The sequence below is a fragment of the Bombus impatiens genome, unplaced genomic scaffold (assembly GCF_000188095.3).
Source record: "Bombus impatiens unplaced genomic scaffold, BIMP_2.2 scf_0361, whole genome shotgun sequence".
Taxonomy (NCBI): Eukaryota; Metazoa; Arthropoda; class Insecta; order Hymenoptera; family Apidae; genus Bombus; species Bombus impatiens.
This window is the reverse complement of record NT_176780.1, coordinates 294,142-313,718: the sequence shown is the minus strand read 5'-3', so window position 1 is coordinate 313,718 and position 19,577 is coordinate 294,142. Positions and strand designations below refer to the sequence as shown.

Genomic DNA, 19,577 nt, shown 5'->3' with positions numbered 1-19,577 from the left:
ATATATACATATATACGTAACGCAGATAAGTGAAAATAAGTGGAAAGAGTAGACGTATGAGATGCATACTGCGCTATAAATGTTAAAGATGTAAAAAGGAAATACTTTATGTACAAGTATAAATACATTTTATTTATTCTGCTTATAACTGTCGTATTGCTCGAATGCGACAAATATCTAATTTCAAGTCACTTTCACATGGCAAGAACGGCGCAAATATAATTGTTTGTCCAAATTTGATAATTCTTCCCTGTTCATACGTTAAGTTTACGATAATCTAGTTTAGTTTTATAGGAAAAAACTATTGAATAACTACTATTTAAATCTGCAAATTAACTTAGACAAAAAAAAAAAATTAAAATAACGAATTGTCACTAATGTAATTAATATATTATGCTAAATTTTAACGTTGATATTTTATCTTGTAACATCATAATTTAACACTATTTTGAGGACAGAATGTATTATTAAACAAATATCACTAGGAAAGCCGTTCTATCATTATCATATATTATAGGCCAGTTTAAAAATTTCTTTTTCCTATTTTGTCTAAGAACGGCTATATCCTGGTAGAAGAAAGTGCACCTAATATTTCAATATATACTAAATGTACATTCGAATTTTATATTCATTCATAATAATGCCAAAGCGATAAAGTGAAATTGTTTACATACTTCTTCGTTTTCTGTTTCTCTCTTCGGTTCTAAATTTTTTTTCAAACGCGGGCTATTGGAAAATGAATTATTCTAATGCGGTTGAGGTATGACAATAAAATTAGCCAAAATGCACGGATCTACTTTGATTTAAACTTGTCATCGATCATAAAAGCATGAAAATAAAAAATTATCCATCCTGTATTACGTGATCACATGTTTCTAATGTTTTTCTAATATTTACTCTTAAAATTAGTGATACAATGGCTAAATAAATAATAACGAAAAGTTTCAAAATTTTCCTTTATGCAGGTACAAAACATTTGTGCATATATGCAGTGTAACAACAATATGTATAATTTACGATACGAAACGCTGTAATACTAAACAATGCTGTATAGAATTAATTGAAAAAAGAAGCAGATACAATTTTGTTTGTATTAAAAAGAAATAATAAATCTTATAATTATTGAATTTTTTTACTGAAATTAAACAATATCTCATACTGATTTCTCACTTTTCATCATTATCATATAATTACAATTCTACACATAGTCGTATCTTCATACATCTCATTTTAAATCTGTATAATTGATTTTCGAAAAAATTAACATTTTTATTATTTTAATGTAGGAAAAAAGCGGTAGGAATTTATAAGTAACTATACGAAATATCCTTTAATTTTGTAGCATACGTAAATACGTACTCTGCTTGGATAAATCAAGTAGAACAGGTTATGTTTCTAATTAAGAAATCATTATAAAATTCAGTAAAAGTTATTATAAAATTCGAACATATCGTATATGAGATTAATTACCAAGTAAATAATTTTTATTCAAAGTTGGATTATTCTCTTTATCAGTGTGTTATGTGTATAAAGATTTATATTTTGCAGCGCGTATCGTATAAGTATACATGCATGTGTAAATACGTTGCTTTGCACCTGCAATAGAATAGCGTGCCATAACAGCAGTTGCAGTTTAAAGTAAGTACAGCTGGTTACATATCTTTGAAAATTACTTATAATATCCATAATGGATGAAATTGATGAATTGAGGCAAAAAATCAAAGAACTTGAAGACAAACTACTTCAAAAACAACATAAAAATACGTTTACTACAAGAGCAAAAATAGAACATATGTCAAGTGAAGTGACTGATGCAAATCCTTACAGGTAATTTTTGCTTATATAAAACTTTTGCATTATATTAAATAGTTTGAATTATAAATAATTCAATTATATACTCTTTGATACAAAATTGAAAGAAAAATATCTTAATGTTTCTTTGTCCTTTGATTAGTCGTTTGATGGCATTAAAACGTATGGGTATAGTAAATAATTATGAAAGAATAAAAGAATTAACAATTGCTATAGTTGGAATAGGCGGAGTTGGTAGTGTGACTGCAGAAATGCTAACAAGATGTGGAATTGGCAAGGTAACAGTCTTATATAAAGTCATAAATGAAAAATTTATCTGTTTTCTAAGTAACAAACAAGTAAATTTCAGTTGATTCTTTTTGACTATGACAAAGTAGAAATGGCTAATATGAATAGACTTTTCTTCCAACCTTACCAAGCTGGCCAAAATAAAGTAGAAGCAGCAGCAACAACATTGCAATATATTAATCCAGATGTAGAGATTGAAACTTACAATTACAACATTACTACAATGGATCATTTTGAAGATTTTACAAATATCATAAGGTACATAAACCTAATTTTTGAATAATTGTAATTAACAATATCTAAGTAACATTAAATTTTATTTTTAGCACAGCAAGTTTAAATGAGGGTCCAGTAGATTTAGTTTTGAGCTGTGTAGACAATTTTGAAGCACGAATGGCGATTAATACCGCATGTAACGAACTTAATCAGAAGTGGTTTGAAAGTGGGGTATCTGAAAATGCAGTTTCAGGTCATATTCAATTTATTATTCCTGGAGAAACAGCTTGTTTTGCGGTGAATAAAAATAAAAATTAAAGTATAGGCAAAGCATTGAAGCTTAAACTTAATTTGTGAAAAATATCATTTTATTTCTAGTGTGCTCCTCCATTAGTAGTAGCAGAAAACATTGATGAAAAAACTCTGAAACGAGATGGGGTTTGCGCAGCATCTTTGCCAACAACTATGGGAATTGTTGCAGGCTTTTTAGTTCAAAATGCATTGAAGTATCTTTTAAACTTTGGTGATGTTACCTATTATTTGGGTTATAATGCTATGGAAGATTTTTTTCCTAAAATGATATTGAAACCAAATCCAAACTGTGAAGATAGGTATTGTAGAAAACATCAACTAGAATATGCGTTGAAACCAAAACCAGAACAAAAGATAGAGAAAACAGTCGAAGATAAGCCTCTTCATGAAGATAATGAATGGGGTAAGTAACATATGGAAAGATAAAATATTAGTATATGATTAACAAATTGATCTATTGCTTCATCGCAGGAATTTCTCTTCTTGATGAACAAGATCAACAAATGGATGAAAAATCTCAAATTAATCAAATTCCATCTGAATCTGATGCTAGTTTAGAGGAACTGATGGCACAAATGAAATCCATTTGAGTTTTATTCAGAGAGTTTCCAAGAATAGTAATAATATTTCATACGAATAATAATATTATTTATACATTCCACTTATATTTTTTATATTATTCGTATCACACGTAAAAAAAGAGATTAATATATGTCGCGATATTATATACAATATACAATATTGTACACATATGTACGGGTTATTCAATACAACAAATTTATTAAAGTTAGACATCAAAACGTTCGAAACAAAGATTTTGGCCCTCTTCCTCGTAATCCTCTCTAGTTACCAAAAGACTTGAAAATATTGGATCTTTTGAAAGTGTTTTACCACCGTGCCATGCATATGTGATTGGACTGAAAACAATATGTAACAGTAGAATAGGTATTGAACATTGAAATATTTTCAGATGTATCAATTATAAAATTAAATGTTTCGTTACTTTTCAGGTAAATGCACATTTATCGTATATTCTGCAGGTGCTAAGCTTCTAACTTCCTTGTAAATTCTTTCTTGGAATCCAGGAAATTTTGCGTTACCTCCAGTAAGAATAATATTAGACAAAAGATGCGGCCACGTCTCTTCGTCGCATGCTTTCAAGCAATCCATAATTGCTTCTGGAATACCCATTTGACGAATACCAACATCCGAGGGAAAAAATAAAATTTCGGGTATAGCAAATCTTTCATTGCTTAAACGTAGAGTTTGTTGTTCATTAGGAGGTTCCGGATTTTTGAGGAAACCGCGTCTTAATGTTGTATAATCTGGTAAAACATAATCTTTGACTATAGGATTGTTTTCTAACTTATTTTTGGCAGTTTCCATATCCTTGAAAAATTCTGAAGAAACAAAACAAGAATCCTCCTTCACCTGATTTATTACATAAGTTTCATCCATAACATGAAGCTGACGATAAGATATAATTTCTTTGAGGTGATTTGTAAGAAGTTTTCCACCCACGTCAATGCGTCTAATACCTTCTTTAACTTTGGTATCATTTATATATGGTACTATGTGTGTAAAGCTATAACCACTATCAACTACAATACAACATTTTGTATTAGGATTTTCCATTTTATATTGATAACAAGAGAGAGTAGAGCTATTGATTCTTAAGAGACTTTGACATTCGTATTCTTCAAAAAATATTTCTGTCATAGCTTCTTGAATGGTTGGAAAATTAAATAAAGGTTCAGTTACAATTACAGAAAGCTGATTCAAGTTTACCAGACAGCATTCTTTAGAGAATATATAATCCCAGACAGTCTTCTGAACGTCCCAATTTACGAGATATCCTTTTTGAAACGGTAAGATGTAAAACAGACCAGATGCATCTCGACATTCTTCGATTTGATTTCCTACAAAAGGTCTTCGTCGTTCGCTTTTCGCTTTCATTATACAATTTGGAACTAATCTAAAAATAAATCCGTTAATAATTGTACTCTTTTTTGTTCTAATTTAATTGTTTTCTGCATCATAACTTACTTGGCATTGTCGGAAGCTAACCCAACTTTTGCGGTATAGGCACCATTATCAAGAACAAAAGTAGAACTACTCATATTAATAAAGTGATTAAATGATAAACTAAAATCCGACTGTTTCTTTATTCCGTTGTACAAACTTAGTTAATATGTAGATGTAAAATATATATTAAAACAAGTTTCATTTACTGGTTAATTCAAAATGTTTCATTTATGCCTTAAGCGCTTAGAAAGGCGCCATATTTTAACTTCTTTTATGTATGTACTAATGTACATGTATGTATGTATGTATGTATAGGATATTCATTAAATGTTATGCATTATACATATTACACGTATGATTCGTAATCTTGTAATTAACTAGCTAAAAAATACAAGTTTAGTGATAAAGATCACTATGAGAGATTGTTTAATTGTCGAGTTGACAAAGGAGAGCCAGTCCTCTTTTAATCCAATGACTAACAGGATAGTTCGTATTTAAGAGGATCGATAACACGTAATTAGTTGAATGTCCGGTCGTCTTAAGAACACCAAAACGCGCGGAAGTTATGTAAACAGGACATTCGTATCGCTCTCCTACATGAATGGAATCCACTACTTTTGGTTTCATCCAAATGATTGGCATAGGCTCCCAAAGAACTTTTGGATAACTTTCAGCGAGTAGCATGCTTTGTATATCCCATCTTGCGCCGGCCAAATACATTCCGTAAACGTAAACGCCATCAACTGGGGATGTATGCAATTCATACGTAGGAAGTACCTAGAACAAATGACGATGGAAATACTTAACATCCTCCTCACCGTGATAAAAGATATGTTTGTAATTATCGTAAAACCTCGAAATCAAAATCAATTCTATCGATGGGTATCTTGTATTTTCTCGCGAAATTTTGCGTTGTTGCCGTAAGGAAAGCATGTACAAACGAGAATCCAGATATCCAAAACGTTTTCGGTTTATCCTGTATTAACCATTTTTGAAAGAAGCTTAACCGGTCAAGAAAATCGTTGATAAAGTTTGGCAATGGTTTCAAAGTTGGATAAGCACATGCTTGTACCCAAGATGGTGGAATTCTTGCGCTTAATATATGACTAGCTAGAATCTATAATTATATTTCATATTTTATTTATCGCCAAATATACAATATTATAGTTGTATAATGCCATTGGATTCCGTAATACCTCTAACGCAGGAGTCATCACTATTAATCCTTTTACCGCCTTTTCTAGCATATCGAGAGATTCCCGAATCTCATGTAAAAGTATGTTATACCTTATCAATTCTTGTATCAAAACGGTATTCATGGATTCCATGTACATAATAGGATATTGTTTTTGCGCTTCTTCGATATCAAACAATTCAGGCATTCTGTTATAAATATCATCTTTTATGTTCAATAACATTTCGTCTTGCTTAGTAGTATCGCCTATCGTCACTGTTCCTTGAACTAACATCATGGACTCAAAGAATTCATTCGACAATTCAAGATCCCGCGTAATCCCTGCGTTCATATGCAATCCAAGTACTTCTGGCGGTGGATTTAAAGGAATTCCTTGAATTTGTTTTATATAATCTTCGTATTCGTGCCTACGTGCATGTAAAACGGCACGTTAATCTTTCTCTCTTTTTACTCTACGACGATAAAAGCCCGAGCGAAAATAATAGAAATACTTCTTTGGTAAAGTGTATTCAGATCCAATATCCGCGAAGGCATAATTCGGGTCCGTAATTACATTCTGATTATAAAAATCTTGTAATATCGTGTTTAGACATCGTCGATCTCTATCATCTGTGACTCGACCACCGTAATTACATTCACCGGTTAGATATATAATAGCTTTAAAAGGAACATCTTCGTAGTCATTTATGTATAGATGAAGTTGTTGGGCTGATATTTGAAGGTCCGATTCGTTGAAACCTGTGCATGTAATTATCTTATACAGTTTTTCTCATTGCAAGCATTTAGGTATGATGCTATTGAGTTTAGGAACATGAAAGGAAAAGTTAAAGTAAAAAAAATGGAAAAAGGCGTTTGACGGACCGTATTTTATGTTCCAACCCTGAGCGCCGTAATTTCGTCTTTCCTGTATTACAGCATGAAAGAAGCACAAGGCATATAGCAACTTGGAGTACGCTCTCTTTTTATTGGGTTCCGTATCAAATAAATCCATGGTTTTTATAGCTTCTGCTTTGTAGGACCTAGTGGTTGAATCGAGCATTCGTTTATTTATTCGTTTCATTTGTCGACGCTTGAAACATAGATAGTTAATAGATTATGTTTAAATAGTTTGTTAAATTCACCTCATAATATTGTTCTGCAATCCAGTTGGGGGTTCGTTTGTCATTTTGACACCGTTTTGTAGGATTGTAATTGGAAAGTGAGTGGCAGGATAGCTAGTAAGCCATAGACGAAAGTTGCTGTGTGTATTCGAAGGATCGAAGTGTTCGCAGATATCTTCCAACATAGGCATCCAAGAGGCAGCTAAGTGACAATTTTGCAGGCACACCCACTCGCCATCGTTTTGTCCTTGTCTAATCAACTTCTGAGCGATCGGCCCTTGACCTTGACCGAGGGAAATCGAACGAAATCTTTCATGGAAGTTCATGTTCTCTGCGAATATCGTAAGCGCTTCCATTGGATCCGAACCCGGAGACAAAATAAAGATCAATGGTATTAGAGAACTGGATTCTGCGAACGATTTGGAAATGTCAAAGGGTGGCGGTAACACAAACTTCAAACCAATTCCAGCTTCGACGAATCGTTGTATCTAGAACGTTTTAGTGTTTTCGCATTAAGTATAAGAGGATAAGTAAAAGGACGAAGGGGGATAATGGTCTGTGTGTTTTACCATGATCATCACTTTGTCTGTTCTGATCATTCTTGTGACGATCAATTTCTGAAAAGGCGTTAAATTCCTTTCCCATGGATCTGGTATCGGTGAGTTTTCCGGATTCGATAAATCGTAATACTGCTTCCATCTGTTTAAATTGCGGATAAAGTTTGATTGAAAATTGGCGAAGCTAGGTAATATATGAACTCTGCAAATTTCTCCCCAAGATTTAAGTGGAAGCCAGTTAGACGCTGGATTGTCTGGTATCGCAGCCAATGCGACGCCTCCAGATAGAAAGAATGTCATTTCTTCTCTCGTGATCATGTTCTCCGATATTAGAATTGTCGTATATAAGACAAACGAATACAAAATCTGATCGGGGAGATGACACATATCAAAATTTTCAGCTCAATTATATCGTAAGAAAATATAGTATGTAAGTTTACCTTGTCTTTTTCAAATAAAGATCTACAGACATTTTGGTACAAGTTGTAAGTAAAAGTTTCTCGCAGAAACGCGAGTCTTCTTTCGAGAATCTTACTTTTGTTCGCAGTATCGATGGAATTGATGTATAAGTTGATAAACCAAGTCAAAGAATATTGATACATAGGATCGATATTGGGTAGATCGGTGATCGTATAATAGAGAGCGGAACTATGTTTTGCGATGGGCTTATAATTTTGTCGGAATTCTTCGATTTGTGCCTCCGTTTTCTTCGCGGCAGCTTGCTTCTTAAATATATCGATAGAGAGAATTTTGGACGAGTCTAAAATTTCTATGGCTTCCTCGTCCTCCAATATGCTAGCTCCTGACGCCGATAAAGTTTTCAAAATATTATCCTCCACTTGTTGCAAAGCTTGTCTATTCGCTGCACTTTGGACGATTAAATATTCTCGCTTCTCCTGCAAATCGGGTCTCTCCTTTGCAACCACAATACCTAACAACTGATCTTCCAAAGCACCGATCGTTAACGCGAAATTGATCACGGTTACTTTGTTGAAAATTTCTGGTAGATAATGCGGATTGCGTAGTTTCGTCGTAATATACAGTCTAAACCTCAAACTGTATTCAATTGACTTTTCACCAAGCGTGATATACCATAAGGCACCCATTTTATATATCGCCTTTGTTAATATCGGATCAAGAGGCGGTGGCAAGTCTTCAAGAACGTTCTCTATTAATACTGGTTTTCCTAAACGCAGGTGCATAAAGTAACAGTAAGAACGAATTGTGACGATATATTTGTCAAATAATACATATACATATGTACATATATTACCATACTCTAGTGCTTGTTCTATGATGTTCATGTAATCCTTATCCGTTATCTTGATGATTTCAAGTTCGTTTTGCTTCTCCATGTTACGAATCCATTTATTCGCTTGACTCTGAGGATCAACGAACAAACTCCACCTCTTCGAATTATCCATGATAATGGCGTTCTCGGTGGAGAACGAGTCTCGAGGTAGCCCAAATATATTCCAAGAATTGATCTTTATCTCGGTGCCGAGTACTTCAACGAAATCGTAACTTTTCGAGCATGGGATATTCAAACTGTTAACATAGACTATCCACTTTTCCAAGTTCTCGATACGGTAGTTAGACGTGAACGGTCCTAGATACGCTATCATGCCACAGGAAATTAAAATATCTCCTGGCAAAGTATCGTAAGAACTTTGTAAATTCGCTGCTGCGATCATCCAACGATTTTTTTCTCCTCCCAAGCCGCTAATTAATTTTTCCGCACGAATCAACTTATTTCTGCAGTTTGTCACCTATGGAATTGCAATTAGCATTTAGCATAATATACGACCCGTTTACGCCTCTGTTACCTCGTTTTCCAACTCGATCTTCTTAGCGAGAGTTACATTTAAACGTTCGTTAAGAAGTTCCAATCTTTCGGTCAATTCGGCCAGCATTTCACGTCTCTCGTTCAAAAATTTAATAGTATTTTCGTAATCTCGTTGCGCGCCTTCCAACTTCGCTCTTTTCGGTCCAACTACTTTGATCACTTCGTCGTATAAAACCATCGCTCTCACCCATTTGCAGAGACCTTCGGCAGCCGATGATGCCCTAGCTACAATTTTCGGTTCGAAGTTCTTATCGGTCATGTACGTCGTTTTGATTTCCTGTATTTTCCAAGGTTCTTTTTATGAGTCAAGCTTATCATATTTACGCAAACAAGCTGCTATGGAGAATAAACAGTAAGTGACAATATGACCTGCATTATATGCGGTGGAATGTTATCTTTATCGTACTGCCGTAAAGTCTCCAAAAATTTCATGTCACCTAATAAACGTTTGCTTGGAGTCCAGTAATCGAGTACCTTTTTACCGCTAACTGGATCTTCAACTCTGAGAGGGGATATGCTTAACATCACGCATACCGCAGCCATTACGAGTTTCACCCCGGCTGGAGGACTTCTCATTGTCCTTACAACCGTTATGTCTGCTGGCTTTAGAGTATTTAGAGCGGCTACGAACATGTAAAATGTAAAGTGACTAAAATCTATGAAAAGCGTAACCGCGCGCAAGATGCTTACGAGTATATATATCTATGTACCTATTGCATCTTCTAGAGCTGGCAAAGCCTGCGCTAAATCCGCCTCGCATTCTGTCTTCAAATTTCTCGCTATTTCGGCCTGTACATTCGCTACATCTTCGTCTCTCTTTACCATGATTCTTGCCTTTTCCACGCTGATATTCTCGGTTTCAATTCTCTTCATAGTATCGGCCGTCTCCTTGGCAGACGCTTCAAGTTGAGGCCGTAATTCCGAAAGCGTTACTCTCATTCGACCAATTTGTTCGGCCGCGTATTCTAATTTATCCAATCCGCTGATATATCTATCTCTGCGATACGCAAGAAGAAAGTATAAGATATAAGAGAAAGAAAGAGTGGGTAATCTTAAATTTGCATTCTTTTTCAGTTTCGCTGAACATTTATTCCGAACGCGTACCTCGCGAGAATAAGTGCTTCTTGTTTCTCTTTCATCAGTTCTGCATAAGTTCGTATGAGATCGAGAAATCCAGCTGTTGTGATGTAAGTTTGCCTACCCGTGGCATTGTAAAATCGTGTGCTAATATCTTTGGCGCAAACGTGAAAAAATTTACACGCGATCACTGCGTTGAACTTCACTTGTTCATCGATATCGATCGCAGTGGTGCTGCGTAGAGCTACCTGTTCGAGAGCATCCTCTGGCCATACATCGAACCAATCTATCGTGCAACAATTCACGAGACTCGGATAAAGTCGAAGTCTAATTCTGAAGGTGTCCCCGATGGGACTGAAGCATAGCATTATGTGTAACTTCTCTTTGCAACGATTCACGAAGAAGGCAAGGATCGAGAGTACCGATATGTCTAAATTTCGATCACCACCCTGAGCTGGTAACCGTGCCATTTCAATAATTTCCTGTCTTTCCTCGATAGTAAATAGATTCGGCACCTCGCCTGAATTTAACAAACTGTCGATGTCGTTCAGGAAAATTTCACTTTTAATTTGTCCCTCGGTGAGTAAGAACACGAAATCTTTGCCTGCGCCGCCGGAATTCATGAGCACCTAAACCATGCAAATATAACACATGCGTTTATCAAGTTATTATCAGGATTCCATTTAATTATCTGATTTCGATTAAAGAACGAACCTTCTTTATATCGTCCCGCCATTCTTGTATGCCATATGCGCTACCGATCTCTGGCTGGAAAATACCGAGACCGGTCATATTGGAGGCTAATCTTGTCAACGATTGTCTACCGGATCCACCTACGCCAACCATTAGTAAACTGCCACAAGGAATTACCAATATGCGGCAGACTTTCGCGAGATGTTCCAAAGCGTAACGAAACAAAACGATATCCATCTTGTGCCTGTGTGTAAGATTGTATTCCTCGAGACAAGAAATTGCTACTTCCGAATATTCCTCCATCGATTTTACTTCCTCGTAACGACGATCGCTCGGAATCGTATCTATATCCATGAAAGTACCAAATACGAGACTCCGTAGACTTTGCTCCGTTAACTGGTCGTTAAATTTTGGTAAATAATCAAACACCATGTCGAACGTCTCTCTCAGATTGCTTCCAACTACTTCTTTGATCTTTAAAAACAACCATTGTCGGTCGTTTGTGTCGATTAGACGATCGCCAAAGACCCTTAGAGTTTCATGAACCCACAATTTTGTGAAATCCGATTTCGAATTCACGGACTCTTCGTTGATCATCGTGCAACCAGTTATCACCCGAGAGAAGTCACGTAAGTTGAAGAGATAATGAGACTTCGCTGGTGTCGGTCTGAGTTCTTTCTGAGCGTCCTGGAAAATGTTCATAGTCGCGTTTACAATCTCCATGATGGTCGGCATAACTGCTGTGGTGAAACCATTCCGTTGCAATCCGATAAACGCGATATTTGTAAAAATTCTGATGATAGTATCCTCGGTAAAGTTGTCGATGCTAAACAGGTTGAAATGCCTCAGGAATCTTTGGTATAATTCTTGTCTACTACCGCCTGGCGGGGCCATCGCGCAGATGAACATCGTATCGTATATATAAATTATTTCCGGTTGTTTTAGGTCAAACCAAATTTTATGATCGAAAAATTGCCGCAGCAGCTCGATCGGCGGTTGGGCACCGAACGTTTCTTTCGCAGGCATGTTGACATCATCGATAAATACGATGCAGTGTGTACCCGACAAAGGACCAAATTGATTCCTGCGTCTCTTGTATAATTTTAACACGATCAGCTCCTGCGTCTGTGCAGCCGTAATATGCGGAGTGAATGTAACGAAATTTGGTAGATATTCTTGTTCGCTTAACTTGTTCATGATCAAATCTTTGATGTAGAAACTTTTTCCGGTCCCTGTCTCTCCATACAATAAAAAACGTTTACGGTGATTAACGTGCTTTAAAAACAGATTTTGATATTTTACTGTGTCGATGGTAGGAATCATTAATTGGACGATGCTTCCGGTATCCGAATACTCTTCTTGCCTTGCCAGGTCTGAAAAACGTCTCCACGCTCCTCGTCCTCGATACGTGTAAAAGCAATCGTGAATCAATTCATCCGTTGGGATAGAGATCAGGGATTCGATGAGAAATTCGGGAAGCGGGTGTTCCTTCTGTTCGTTCTTCCAGAAAGTCAAATAAAACGCGTTGAATTTGACACGGGATGCGTAATCTAACGTACCGGCGGCTCCCCAAACTATCGAAGTTAGTATAGATGCCTGTAGCCAAGGTACAATGAATTGATCGTACGTTTTTGGATTCTGTTCTACCGCGTCTTCCATCAACATTTCGAAAAGAGTCATCGTCGATACAACCTCGTGAATTTGACCAGCACTGATGGTTTTGCGGCAGGATTTTCGAATAAATTCCAAACATGGGTCCACCAACCAATTGAACAGTTCCTGAATATTTTTCTCTTGACCTTCCTTCCACGCGGGATTCAGTTTATTTATCCAAGATTGAACGAATGGCTGCCAGCCAAGAACGCGCGGCTCTACGTATATCATTCCACAACGGGACACTGTGGCGGGCGATGCGTGTGCAAGATCCATCACTTCGAAGATCATGGACATCACGTTGGACATTTGTATTATTTCACCGGACGTTAGGCAAAGTTTTTTATTGTCGTCGAGAACGGTATTCAGGTTCTCGATCCACAGTGCATCGACCGGTCCGTCGAAAATAATCCATTTTCTATCCGGTGAGTCTTCGGCGGCATACGTTCGAAATATAACAGCGCATACACCGTCCGTCCATTCGGAAGAAACCGGATCGAAACATCCGTACAGCTGTCCTAACGTTATAGACTTTGGATTAATCGTATAATATTTCGTCGTCGCTCCGTTCTCGTCGCCCCGTTCGTGCATTAAAGTTAGAGCATCGGCCAAGGTATGGAGAACCGAGGTCTTCCCACCGAATGGTTCTCCAACGAGCATAAATCCGTGACGAACGATCATCATTTCGAACGTTTGTATGATTTTTAGGAGAAAACCATCCACTGGTTGCAAGTTATATTTGTCAGCAACCTCGTAAACAGCTCTTAAAAGTACTTCATAACTTGGAGATGGAAGTTCCAATCCAGGAAACAGATCGGATACGATACCTTGGAAAAGTGGAACATCGTGAGCCAAGAACTTTGGTAAATTCACATCGATCACGGATCTAAGCAGAAGCATGGACTCATCCTCGTCTGGAAATTGTAGTTTAATGTTTTGCGCGGCTGTTAAGACTGTTTTCACAGCTCGCATGCCATAATCGTAGTGAGATTGCGTGGACAGTTGCTCGGAGCATAACTTGTACGTCGTCACGATTTTCGTAGAGAGTTCTCGAGCGCTACTAAATCCAGAGGAGTAAAGAAATATTTCAGCGATCATAGCGTAATCCGGTACCATCATTGCTACAGTTCTGAATAGAACTTTCAGATTGTCTGGCAACTCTGTACGACCTGCGTAGCCAGGGTTCATTGTGATGCAAACGTAAACGGCAGGATTTAACCTCAATTCAGTGCCCTCGAAGACAAACGTTTCCAATTTAGCTCGTACTGCCTGGGTGATGGAAAGCATTTGCTGTGCAACTACAGATAATACTTCCAGTTCGATCCTGTTAAACTCATCGAAACAAGACCATGCTCCGCACGAAGCAAGACCTTTGAAGAACTTTCCCATGTTTTTATAGTCGAGACCTTCGGAGCAATTGAAAACTACGCATTGTATCGCTATAGCTCTGCTTAAATCTTTCGTCGTTTCCGTCTTACCGGTACCAGCTGGACCTTCCGGTGCACCGTTCAAGTGTAACGAATATGCACCGATTAAAGTGCGGTAACACCTATGGAGTAGAGTCCCGTTAAATTTGTTTCGACAATTCAACACCTTCTTTCTTACCTATCTGTCAGAGGAGTGATAACGAGGCGAGGACAATTTCCAATGTATTCGTATGCGTAAGCCACAGCTGTATATATAATTCTAACAAACACATCATCTTCCCAATAGTAGCGCAATTGCGCTAACCAATCAAAATCCGTTTCGTTTATGATCTTCTTGTCGATCAATGATTTTACCACATCCATAGCATGCACGTCCAGAGTAATAAGAGCATTCAACGTAGTTCTATTTTGTTTCGATAATTGTCCTAAGGATGGTACGTTTTATTTAATAACAGCAAATGCTTTAAGCGAGCCACGTGTACCTCTGACTAACTCAACCATCTCTAAGATTTGAGATCTAAGTTTAGTATGCAGTGTTTCCATTGTCGAAGGAATATGAGTCATGAGACTATTTTGAACTTCCATACTCCAGTAAATTTGAGAAACGCATAGGACGACCATACCAGGCCATATACATACCCATATGACCCGTTTATTAACTTCATAATCAAGGTAGCTCATAAGGATTTCATGCCTTACAGATATCGACATTTGTTCTTCGACCTATAACCTCGAGACAGGTTGCATACCGTTGTATATTCGATTCGAATTTTGTTCCTGTAAATATGTTGTGATCGCATACTTGAATAAGCCATCGTTCTACGCAGCCTCTTGCGGCAATGGTTGAAATTTTTTCTTGCATTCTAACTTCTTCATAATCTTCGCTAAACATCGAACATATTTCCATATCTTCGTCAAATCTATCGTATTATACTTTATTAGAAAATCGAAATTGTTATCGCGTTCCTAACCATTAACATCCAACGAGAATAGTTTACCGCAGTTTATTTATCCCTTCGAATAATTTTCGAAGATGGGGTTGGACTCGAAAGGGTTCTTTTGTTTCAGACAGTATTTCTAACATATCGTCGTTACTCAAAAAGAAAAATCTTGGGAAGAAAAGTCTCTTCTTCTCTAAGTAATTTAGTACTCCATCATTTACCTTTTCCATTAATTCATTAGCCTCCTGCATGATTTCTAGAAGACCCACCTGTGTAAATAGTCCCGTTACTTTAACGTTACGATTACTACAACGATTCAAAAACTTACGGAACCGGCAGTTTCTCGTACACGAGGATCCTTTGCAACGCCACTCATTGCGCTACGAAATATTCTATCGACTTGAGAGAACAGTACTTCTTCATCGGGTAACTGTGCTACAATATCTTTACTTGAGAAGATGGGTAACAAATACATCCATTGTACTTGAACCTAATGTAGAAATGTAAAAATTATATCTATAAACGTAAAGGGAATATACCGTGAAGCTTCGGAAAGTACTTTGGTCCATTCTTCGATCGTCGACTGTATTCGAAGTAGAAGAAAATAAAAATTTTTAACTTCTTCCTCGATAAGTTTGACAAACGCGGAACCTCGCATTGTTTGAGTTTTTATAATATGTTCCTCCAATAGAGCATAAATATCATCTAATTGCGTCAAGATGTTTACTCCTGAGTCTTTATAGAGCGAAATGGTAAATAGTACATCGTCCCATTCGCCGATCATTTTTGCCAATAATTCCTCAAGCATAAGTTGTTTCGTTGCGCTTATACTTATCGTTTCGTACCTTGATCGAATATAGACTTAAATCAACTGTCTGTTGTATAAAACAGAGTGGAAAATATCTAATTTATAATACGTTAGAGAAAAAAGCATGAAAGTAATAAAAATTCTGTTACTTTTCCAAGTCTTCCATTAAATTCATATTTATAATTTTTCGAAATATTGTTCCGGCATCAGGAGTAAGATCGAAACCGGCTATAGCCGACATTTCGTCCCAATGGATTTGCCGGATCGCGGGATTTCGAAAAACAGCTAGCAACGGTATATATTGCTGCGTTAAGAATAATGGCAGTAAGAAAATATTCTTGACAAACGGCTGGCTATCGTGTCTTAAAAATCACCTTGAACCACTTGATATCTTCGATAAGCTGATGACAAAGCTTTAAGGGCGCCGGCTGTTGAAAAGGGTCCGGTTCGTCTGGCGATCCCTTGAAACTAACGAAAATATCGCGATGCCTTAACACTCGATATCTTTATTAACTAAATACGTTCGATATCGTATCCATTACCTATGCGGGTAATTCATAGCGATTTCTAACTTTATTCTTGTTTTGTACTGTTTACTGATTTTGTTAAAATTAGTAAAATAATCAGTTGCCTTATTTTCGATATCGTTCGAATCCAAGTACTCGAACGGACCATCTAACCAAACATCTCGATGTCTTTGCCACTGATAGCCACGATAAATTAATTCATAATATGGCATTATATTGTCTTTCAATTCATTGATTCGTGGATATTGCGAGAGAGGATATTTGAAAAGTTTCTCCTCGTCGTTGATGCATGTTATTCTCTCATCCATACGATCTAAATCACGCGCAAACTTTCGCATATATTCTATATAATCTCGTATTCGATTTGCGTCATCCATATCGTTCATAATTTGCAATCTAAAATCAGCAAAATAATGATACAATATTATAATATATATTACAAGAGATTCAAAATTGTCAATCAATTCTCCTATCATAGGGGTTTACCTAGGAAACATGTTTTCTACATCCGCGTTTAAATCTTCGATTCTTTTCTGAAGTTTCTCCTCTAATTCAAATTTAATTTGCTCATACGCTGCGCTATTCTGTTCGAATACCGGTCTTATCCGCTTTAACCAATGAATAGTGGTGTTATTTAATTCGATATGATCTTTGGTTAATGCTGTCATCCCGATTAACGACGCCATCATGCGCAACGATAAAGTAATTTTTTCTTCTAACGATCTCATTAACGTTGATGCAGCAATTAACATATATTCACCTGAAAGGAAATTATATCACTTGATTCCTTTCTGTCTGGTACATTTACAAATTTTCTTCTATTCGGTTGGCAACTAAGTTGCCAACCAATCCAATAGATTTCTTACTTAAAAAATCTTCTTATTTAAAAACGTTTATTTAAGAAATTTACCTAATTCGAGTAATTCTTTAGTAGTATGAGGAATGTTCAAAGCACGTTCTCTGATCATTTCGAACGTATCGCAAATTTCGAGATTGTAATTTCGATGGGTTTCGACCAACTTCTCGATAATTAGCCTACGTACTTCTTCCGTATAATAAAGAAGTCCTGCTTTTGCTGCGACTTGATGAATTATTCCGATCGAAAAATATTCGTGATCCGGCTGGAATAAAACTAGATTTCGTGAACTCCCATTACTTTCTTCCAAATTAAGTAAATGTCGTGTCATATGTGTATCTATGTATGTGCATAATAGTGTACCATGCCATTTATTTCTCGAATGAATTGGTTAAAATCTTCAACTTTGGATACACATTCTTGAAACGTGCGTCCCGTCCTAACGTAAGCAACGATATTTTTGTGCGTTTCTGGATCGAAAACAACTTGAAATTTATTAGACAATTCTTCGATGTAACTATTGAAAGGTTGAAAAGTATCTTGTAAAGTCTCTGCGAGACGTCGATGCGTTTCTTCTAGATATAGTTCTGGTAATACAGCTTTAATGTTCTCGCACTGAATCTTTACACCGACCCAAGAATCCAGTGGCGGTAATTGTTGACCGACATGACTAATTTGATCAACTATGCTATGAAATGCGTGACATATCTCACGCATCGTCGGACTAAGAAATAGCTTGTTGTTCTCGCATTTTAATTGTAACTGCAGGGCAAAAATATCAATGAATATTTCTTCGACTCATTGCCAATTGCATATTTAAATAATGATCTTCAATCATACTTTACGAAGTTAGCAGCAGTAGTTGTCTTTGAACGATTTATCGATCGATACCAATCGATCGAACGATAAAAATTCGAAATATTCAAATAAATTGTTGTACCTTGAATAAAGGCACCGATTGTTTGTCTTTTAAAACTTGAAGCAAGTATTCGATAGTGTTTATCATGCGCGTGACCACTTGAAGCGCGAGCAAATTATTAGCGCAATTGAGAAAGTCTGGCAAAGAGGGTTGAGGCACGTCGTAAATGTAGCGGGGTTGAGAAATTAATCGCACGATGTCGCTGTAATAGGTACTACTGATCATCAGCGCGCCTTTTTTCGTATCGTTTTCCACCAAATCCAAGAACCTACGATTGTCCGTTACGAAAGGCTATTAACGTTCATTGGTTAAGTTTTATTCGATATACGCTAACGTGTGTGGGATAAGAACGGAACGCTGTTCAGTTCGGGTATTAATTTTTAAAAACTATACAATCGTTACATATATCACCTGTTGAAATCAAGATAATCAAAATCCAATCGATATCGGCCAAAATTACAAATCCACTCTGGCATCAAGATATGAGCTTTTGCAACAATGTTCCTCATCAATTTATGAGGTAAATAATACTTTCTTCTAATTGCGCATCGATGTTTTAAATACTTTGGATAAAATTCTGTCCGTCCAGCGAGTTTGTACGGAGGAATTTGTTCTAAATCTACATTACACACATCTTGACATTCGATCGCTACTACTCTTTTCACAGCTAAATCGTGCATCGCTTCGTAATAACGTATCTTCGTTTCGAGCATTTGCTCCTCGAAAATATTCGCGTACTTGTATCGTAACCCAGCCGATATTAAACTTCGTATGGTCTCTTCCTGTTCCTAAACGTTGAATCATACGTTACGTTTATTATACGTTAAAAACGACATAATGCATTTTGAAGTTACGTACAGGTAACAGGGTATTTGCGGGCAAGTTATTTGCAAACTCTTTCATCTTCGCGAAGTAGAAACTCTGAGGCTGTTCCAGTTGGCATTCGTTAATAACCTGACAATTACTTTCCTTCCTTTCATGACGAATCTTTGACTTCGTTGCCATTAATTCCAATACCTTTCGCGCATCTCCGCTCTCGTCATTGATCTTTCGAACGATAATCAACTTTTCATTTTCTCTCGTTTTTAGAAAAATAGATCGATATACCTTTCGAAGTTTAATTGCATTTTTAGACAACTGCTCCATATCGCAGCAAAATTTGGTGTCAGATGTTGCAGTTACTTCGCATATTATTCTTTCCTCTTCTTCTGCGTCTGGCATCTTTAACTTTTTCTCTGGGTCGTTTGTTTCTATTTTTTTTTTTTATTTATTTTTGAATAAATTTCCCTTTTGTGCTCGCATCCGCGCGAGAACGGGTTATGAAA

At 36.6% G+C, this 19,577-nt stretch overlaps 3 protein-coding genes across 3 annotated transcripts; 1 reads left to right on the top strand and 2 right to left on the bottom strand.

The window, feature by feature from the left end:
- The first annotated feature begins 1,269 nt into the window (after positions 1-1,269).
- LOC100745417 (ubiquitin-like modifier-activating enzyme 5) lies at positions 1,270-3,418 on the top strand. The gene is made up of 7 exons (XM_033320854.1): positions 1,270-1,473; positions 1,549-1,827; positions 1,955-2,090; positions 2,162-2,358; positions 2,427-2,613; positions 2,695-3,031; positions 3,100-3,418. Exons 2-7 carry the CDS (start codon positions 1,688-1,690, stop codon positions 3,216-3,218), a joined length of 1,116 nt encoding a protein of 371 aa, XP_033176745.1. The 5' UTR covers positions 1,270-1,473; positions 1,549-1,687; the 3' UTR covers positions 3,219-3,418.
- Positions 3,205-4,939, bottom strand: LOC100745295 (actin-related protein 6). Its single transcript, XM_003489649.4, has 3 exons — positions 4,675-4,939; positions 3,632-4,603; positions 3,205-3,545 (listed from the first exon to the last, which is right to left on the bottom strand). The coding sequence occupies exons 1-3, from the start codon at positions 4,746-4,748 to the stop codon at positions 3,416-3,418; spliced, it is 1,176 nt and encodes a 391-aa protein (XP_003489697.1). The 5' UTR covers positions 4,749-4,939; the 3' UTR covers positions 3,205-3,415.
- Positions 4,836-19,473, bottom strand: LOC100749445 (dynein heavy chain 12, axonemal). Its single transcript, XM_024367780.2, has 30 exons — positions 19,360-19,473; positions 19,111-19,299; positions 18,664-19,040; positions 18,274-18,520; positions 17,697-18,095; positions 17,388-17,598; positions 16,964-17,237; positions 16,493-16,873; positions 16,325-16,418; positions 16,100-16,254; positions 15,702-15,987; positions 15,471-15,632; positions 15,200-15,411; positions 15,004-15,121; positions 14,684-14,924; positions 14,380-14,626; positions 11,143-14,323; positions 10,456-11,057; positions 10,062-10,348; positions 9,721-9,974; positions 9,332-9,628; positions 8,779-9,274; positions 7,946-8,691; positions 7,518-7,871; positions 6,970-7,436; positions 6,710-6,867; positions 6,340-6,586; positions 5,850-6,255; positions 5,507-5,770; positions 4,836-5,430 (listed from the first exon to the last, which is right to left on the bottom strand). The coding sequence occupies exons 1-30, from the start codon at positions 19,471-19,473 to the stop codon at positions 5,080-5,082; spliced, it is 11,817 nt and encodes a 3,938-aa protein (XP_024223548.2). The 3' UTR covers positions 4,836-5,079.
- Positions 19,474-19,577: the final 104 nt, after the last annotated feature.

What these genes read in the sequence shown, in the direction of transcription:
- LOC100745417 (XM_033320854.1), top strand. Translation starts at nt 1,688, where the DNA reads ATGGATGAAATTGATGAATTGAGGCAAAAAATCAAAGAACTTGAAGAC. An exon ending in CAAGATGTGGAATTGGCAAG is followed by an intron (nt 2,091 to 2,161) that starts GTAACAGTCTTA and finishes AGTAAATTTCAG; the next exon opens with TTGATTCTTTTTGACTATGA. An exon ending in GAGAAACAGCTTGTTTTGCG is followed by an intron (nt 2,614 to 2,694) that starts GTGAATAAAAAT and finishes TTTTATTTCTAG; the next exon opens with TGTGCTCCTCCATTAGTAGT.
- LOC100745295 (XM_003489649.4), bottom strand. Translation starts at nt 4,748, where the DNA reads ATGAGTAGTTCTACTTTTGTTCTTGATAATGGTGCCTATACCGCAAAA. An exon ending in TTAGCTTCCGACAATGCCAA is followed by an intron (nt 4,604 to 4,674) that starts GTAAGTTATGAT and finishes ATTTATTTTTAG; the next exon opens with ATTAGTTCCAAATTGTATAA. An exon ending in AATGTGCATTTACCTGAAAA is followed by an intron (nt 3,546 to 3,631) that starts GTAACGAAACAT and finishes TATTGTTTTCAG; the next exon opens with TCCAATCACATATGCATGGC.
- LOC100749445 (XM_024367780.2), bottom strand. Translation starts at nt 19,473, where the DNA reads ATGCCAGACGCAGAAGAAGAGGAAAGAATAATATGCGAAGTAACTGCA. An exon ending in TAGAACGATGGCTTATTCAA is followed by an intron (nt 14,925 to 15,003) that starts GTATGCGATCAC and finishes TCGAGGTTATAG; the next exon opens with GTCGAAGAACAAATGTCGAT. An exon ending in ATCACTCCTCTGACAGATAG is followed by an intron (nt 14,324 to 14,379) that starts GTAAGAAAGAAG and finishes TCTACTCCATAG; the next exon opens with GTGTTACCGCACTTTAATCG.